Source organism: Macrotis lagotis, chromosome 2 (genome assembly GCF_037893015.1).
Source record: "Macrotis lagotis isolate mMagLag1 chromosome 2, bilby.v1.9.chrom.fasta, whole genome shotgun sequence".
Lineage (NCBI taxonomy): Eukaryota > Metazoa > Chordata > Mammalia > Peramelemorphia > Peramelidae > Macrotis > Macrotis lagotis.
Window position 1 is genome coordinate 206024271 of NC_133659.1, and position 6377 is coordinate 206030647.

At 41.8% G+C, this 6377-nt stretch overlaps 1 protein-coding gene across 1 annotated transcript; it reads right to left on the reverse strand.

Annotated features, from left to right (window-relative positions):
• Positions 1–461: 461 nt before the first annotated feature.
• On the reverse strand, positions 462–6138 carry RPL38 (ribosomal protein L38). Its single transcript, XM_074224649.1, has 5 exons — positions 6065–6138; positions 5824–5859; positions 4799–4859; positions 1532–1654; positions 462–546 (listed from the first exon to the last, which is right to left on the reverse strand). The coding sequence occupies exons 2-5, from the start codon at positions 5824–5826 to the stop codon at positions 521–523; spliced, it is 213 nt and encodes a 70-aa protein (XP_074080750.1). The 5' UTR covers positions 5827–5859; positions 6065–6138; the 3' UTR covers positions 462–520.
• Between the last annotated feature and the right edge of the window lie 239 nt (positions 6139–6377).

The window sequence follows — 6377 nt, forward strand, 5'->3', positions numbered from 1 at the left end:
TAAAACAGCTTGGTGAGACAGTGGATAGAGGAGATCCTGAGTTCAAATACAACCTCAGACACTTACTGAATACCTAGCTGTGTGACCTCAGGTGGGCAAGTCACTTAACCCCATTGCCTTGCAAAAAGAAAACCAAAGAAAACATAAAACAGCTCCTACCACCAACTCTTTTCAGTTCAAAATACTCTCCCCCCTCAGTCTTCTCCAAGTGCATATCCTGGGTTAATACAACACTAAAATCTATATATTAACATCAGCTCCTCAGAGTCAATTTTAGTTCTTGGGATTCATCTTCAGAAATCAGGCTGGGGGGAAAAATCATGTCCTATCCAACAACAGAAGATCTGATTTAGAGTGGTCCAAAGAAAAGGGGTAGAAGATAAAAAAAAAAAAGCCAGCCATCCACAAGCATGAATTCTTCACAAGCATCACCCCTCCCCCCAAAAAAGACAAGACACCCATTTCAATTTTTTTCCTGTATTTTAATGGAGATGATGGGACATTAAGTGAGTTGGTTCTTTCACTTCAGCTCCTTCACAGCCAAACCTAGAAGGAAGTAGACAGTAATATGAATTAGACTTTCACTCTAAATACTGCTGTCTCAGTAAAACACATTTGTAGTACAGTTAAAGGAAAAGTTGGCAATGCTTAGAAAACACCAGTAATATGTGATGGGGAGAGGATAGGGAACCTGCATCAGGGTACCAACACAATCAAGAAGGAAGGAAGATGTATTCATATTACAAAAGTGAAATCTTTCCTCAAGGAGAGGGAGTCAGGGCTCCAAAGCCTTCAGTTTAGCTTAACTGTAGCCTCTTTTGTGAGTTATTCTTCTCATTTGATGAATACTAGAACATCTTTACTTCTGTTAGGTATTTGATATCACCTGGGTGGGTCCCATAACAATCAAGATGATGTAACAATAGTTCATAAGGAGCAGCTAGTTGGGGCAGTGGATAGAGCACCAGCCCTGAAGTCAGGGGAACCTGAGTTCAAATCCAGCCCCAGACATTTAGTAATTGCCTAGTTGTGTGACCTTGGGAAAGTCACTTAACCCCATTGCCTTAAATAAATACTACCCAAAAAAAGAAATAATCATCACATATAACAGGTCAATCTACCAAGTCAATATACCTCATGGATAATGCTAGATCTGATTTCAAATCCCAACCTCTCTAACCAGACAAGGATACTAAGTTAAACAAGCTGTGAGCCCCCACCCTAAGAAGTATTAGATACTTTATGTGAAACATCACCTCCACAACCAAATTATGAAGTAGGTAGGAAGGACTCAAACCCCATTTGGTCTTCTGGCTCAAAGTTGGATGAGGTTCTACTGTTCCCAGCAGGCAATGCCTGAAGTGAGTCAAATGTTGAGGACCACCAGGAAATATCTTGGAGTTGTTTTTAAAGCACAAAAGTTTATAAACTGATGACAGATCTTAGAAGGACTCACTTATAAATGCTAGCCCTTTTAGAACAAGGGATCCCATTTCTGCTTTTGTGCTCAAGACTTTTTAGACCAACTCACCAGGAGGCAGGGACTGTTTAAGTTTCTCTGCCTTCTCTTTGTCTGTGATGACCAATGTGTACAGGTACCTGCTGCATCGGACCTTAAACTTCACATTGTCCTTGTTTTTCTTGATCTTGACAGCTACAAGAAAAAGGCCCAAAATTAGTAAGAGTAGTAGAGAAGCAGCAATCTGGGGTATGGGAAGGAAGCTAAATTGCTCACAAGTTGTCTTTCAAGATCATATATATTAGGGGCGGCTCTGGACTGGGGCCCCCTGAGAGGAATGTTGAGACGCCCAGAGGTCAGAAGCTGCCTTCGGGTACTGGGATGGCCTCGGTATGGGCTGGCTCCACCCTCAGGAGGAACTCAGGAGGAGCAAGACCACCTACTAGGAGGAGTTAGGTCTGGGGATAAAAGGGATAGTACAGAAAGGCTGGGGGGGGGGGGGGGGGGGGAGATTCTTAGTAACATCAATAAAGAAGTGAACCTCTCCTCGGGTGCTCTGCCTGGTTTGTTCTCCCCTTCCCCAACCCGGGTGGGGAGCCAGAGACGTCTGAAGACCCTGGATTGGGGTAAGTAGAGGGCGGTGGCTGGAGGGTCAGACAGACCGCTCCAGCAACAATATAAGTGCCTCATATATGGGACTGAACAGCAGAATTATACATCATTTTCCAGGTCTTCACCAAAAGGTAGCTCAACTTTTTCTAAAATTTTCTTTTCCTCATTTCAAGAGCAAAACTTTTGAAAAAACATTAAGGTCTCAGAGTTCTCTGACTTGCTGGCCTAGCTAATGCAGCTTGGTTCTCTCTCTCTCTCTCTCTCCCTTCCTATGTGTTGTAACTTCTTTTAATAAATGTTTACTTTCTTTCAAAAATAAAAAAAAAAAAAGACAAACCTCAAGTTAAAGACTACATAATGGCTAGTCTAAATGTGAAAACTGCTAGCTCATTTCCAGTCTAGAGGTACTTAAAAATGAGTGGAATACATCTGCTTTTTAGGATCAGGTTACAATAAGTAACTCCATCAGAATGCTCAAACTCCTTGTTTTATACTTTAAAAACAGTTAACAAAAACCCAAGAGCTTATCATTACAAAAGCTGTTAGAATGCTAACAAGTAAGAAGCAGGTGGTTAAGTACTGAATTTAGGTATTGTGTCAAAGTACTCAAGCACAAATGAATGAAGAGAAAAAGTGACACACACAAAAAAATCCAGAGGAAAGCAGATTCAATTAAACTAACATAAAAAACTGCAACACTTTTAGGGAATGTGGCAGTTAAGTGCTGGCACTCCACAAGTAGCTCTCCAGTAATGAGGCCACAACCAAAGCTTCACATAAACTCAGTAATTTTAAATTTCAATTCAAATGAGAAAATTCTCATGTCCCAACATCTCTACTGAACATCATACTTTGTACAACAGATGTACTCATAAAAAATCTGGATATCAAATGAATTTCTGCAAAATGCCTTGTACATGTACTAAAAAATTTCTAAATTGCCAACTGGAAGATGGGTAACTTAATTTACTATGTTTGCAGTGAATTAAAATATTAGAAAATTGAAGTTCTTTCATTTATTGGCTTTGGGATTCTGGAAAAATCACTTAACCACCTATTTATTTTTACATACCCCCCCCTTCCACTGAACAGCACTGCATATACCCCATATATAATCTGCCATCTTGCAATATTCTCTAGTTCTATTTCCTAGGTCAGCTAGGTGGCATAGTACATAAAGCACCAGACCTGGAATTAGGAAGTTCAAATCTGACCTCAGATACCCAAGAAAGAAATGGTAAAATGGGGTCACAAAAAGTTGGACTGAACCTCAATTCCATCTCTAGATTTTACTGAATTTTTAATTAAAATCTAATACATGTAAGAAGCACTATAAATACTAACTACAAAATTGTCATCATAGCATTTAGAGTTGGAAAGATCATGTAGACAAATTCCCTTCTGAGACAGAGGACCTAAAAACTCAGTGAGGTGCCCAAGATCATAGGCATAAATTCCCAGTCAGGATTTGAAATTAAGATCTTTTGACTACAGCTCCAGTTTATGTTCCAAGTAGGGAAAATACATTTTCTACCGGAAGATGGGGACACTAGGAAAGGCTTCATAAAAGAATTATTTGTTCATTAATTTTGGGGGCAGTTAGCACAGATCGGTTCTTTTATGAAATTCCTTCTGTAAAAATTTGTTTCACTGGAATTCTTTCTCCCCCTCCCCCAAGTTCTACTACCCACTAACTCACTGTTCCCTAGAAGCAAGCACTCTCTTGACACCAATCTTTCCCTCACTCCCAAACCAATTAGGTGTAGCTTGGGTATTACAAATGGGGGATACTGGCATAGGGACAAAACAGGAAATTTCATGTTGGGCTAAGTTTAAAGGGCTTTTCTTTCAATTAAGCCTCAAGATGGCTGTGCTAAGAGACAGAGGGCAGAAAGAGGATATGAGTGAAAAGCAAGAAAGACAAAATAATCTAATGGCAGGAATCCTGAGCTGGAAGCTAAAATTTGACTGTTACCAAACCCTGGCTACCCCACAATGTGATGGCTTCCTTTCTCTGGGGTTCAGTTTCTTCTCCTTTGTGTGTTATCAACTCTACCTTGGCAGGATTAATGGAAAGCTGGTACATGCAAACACAATCTTCTAAAATGGTATAGTGAAAAGTGCTGGATTTGGAAACAAAGGACCTAGTTTTAAATTTATCCAATTTCAAAGAGACCATAGATAAGTAAATTTTCTTCCCCTGGCTCTCAATTCTATCATATGTAAAATAAGGAAGCTGGATTGGACCTGAAGGGCCTTCACACTGCTAAGATAGTAATTATTCCTCCACACATTCATACTTATGCTTAGTTGTTATCAATTAAAGTCCTTGTTTAGTCTGACCAAGGCACTAAATTCCTTTCTATAATGAGCTTCTCTATCCCCTAAGTCTCTCTTTTCTATGTCTTTAAAAAGTGGCTAACATCCCTCCCCCTTATTATGCTTATGGAGCCAATTCTCAGAATATTAATACACAAAACAGAATATCCTGGATTACAAAGGAAACCAACTATATTGATATATCCCCAATTTTCTGATCCTATATGAAAAACCCTGACTCTGCACTAGTGCTAGACAACTAAGCCAAGTGACCCCAGGGAATGTGAATTGGCAAGTAATCATATCACAGATCTGTCATCTCCCTCTAAAATATATACATTTAGTCAGCATTTGGGGGTGGAAGAAAATCTCCCACAAATACTTGAAGGAACAAGAAAGATAACTTACATTTAGCATCTTTTCGTCTGGCTGTGAGCAGGAAGTCTTTTATTTCCTCAATTTTTCGAGGCTGCAACACAATCAAAACACTAATTGGATTTCATTGCTGGTGAAGACTCTTCCACCTCCCCATAAGGAATGACAAAACCAATCAATCAACAAACATTTCTCAAGTAGCCTAGCCATAAACTAATCTGCTGGCAAAGACACATAGAATTTAGTGCTGGGAAAGATCCCAAGAGATCATTTAGTTCAGGGATTCGTAACCTCTTCTATTAAGGACTACTTAAGAATAAGGTTTTCAAATGAAGAAAACAACAGAATTGCAAAGAAAGCCAATTGTGCTCTAACAGTCATCAAATAGAGGTTCATAGATTCCAGGAAGAAACTCTGATCTAATCCAACATCTTTACTTTAGTGATGAGAAGAAAGAGGCGGCTTGCCTAAAGCTACCAAAGTATGGATTTGAACTCAGGTCCTATGGTTAAGTTTCTCTTTCCCAGAAGGAAAAAGGGCAAAAGGAAGCAGTTTGGCATAAAACAGATTCTGTGCTGGCTAAGGGGATAAGGAGGGGTTTAGGTTCAAATCCCACCCCGGGAAGTCACAGCGCAAGCCCGGAGGTGGAAGGTCAGAGTTTGAATCTAGCCTCGCAATTATCCGCGCTGTGACGACCTAAGGTAACCGCATGCCTCAGTTTCCTCATCTGTAAAATGGGAAAAACACCTCTCTGTAAAGCAGAAAAGCATTTTCTTTATTTTTTTGTTTTTCTCAAGGCATTGGGGTGAAGTGGCTCGCCCAAGGCCACACGGCTAGGTCACTATTAAGTGTCTGAGGCCGCATTTGAACCCAGGTCCTCCTGACTCCAGGGCCGGTGCTCCATCCGCGCCGCCCCTTACAAAAGCATTTTCCAGGCGGTAATTGCTCTTATTTAGTCACTGCAGTTTCCTCATCTTCCAGGGTTAGGGGGTCCCGCCCCGCCCCCTATGTCTCCAGAAAGGCAGCCTTGCCGGCTGACGGGCCCGGGCAAGACTCACCATAGTGGCGGCGGCGGGTGGCCCAAGAGATAGAGCCTGCAAGAGATGAGGGGAACGTGGCGTCAGCGGGACAGGACCCCCCACCCCGTTCCCAGTTCGACTTCCCACCCCGCTACGGGAAGAAAATCCCGGGGAGTAGCCCGATTACCCCTATCACTATCCCCGGGGAAGTCCTGGGCAGCTCCGAGCCCCCGCAACCGGAGGATGGCACCGGATTGCCCACAGATTAATCAAGCCTTACCTCGGGAGGGATTCTCACAAGGAGCCAAGGAAGCCGGAAAAGGATGAACTTCCGCTTCCGTCCGGCTAAGACCACCCATAAGGCACCCGGTACTACGGTATCCGCGATGGCTCAAACATCAAAGTCTCGCGTTTCCCTTCTTTTCAGCCTCTCTTAAACTGGAGTGTCTAAAGGGGAGGGTTTTTTTTTTTCAGATTTAGCCGAATTGACCTCTTTGAAACGATTCTGCACTTATAAACAAACAAATCCACCCAGGCTTTAATGTGGGGAAACTTTTTCCTTTTGAAATCCATCCTAGTTTCTTGTGGAAAAA

Excerpts from the sequence above, each read along its gene's own strand:
- RPL38 (XM_074224649.1), bottom strand. Across the intron at positions 1,655-4,798 it reads CAGACGAAAAGATGCTAAAT|CTGTCAAGATCAAGAAAAAC; the intron begins GTAAGTTATCTT and ends TTTTTCTTGTAG. Across the intron at positions 547-1,531 it reads TAAACAGTCCCTGCCTCCTG|GTTTGGCTGTGAAGGAGCTG; the intron begins GTGAGTTGGTCT and ends ACTTCCTTCTAG.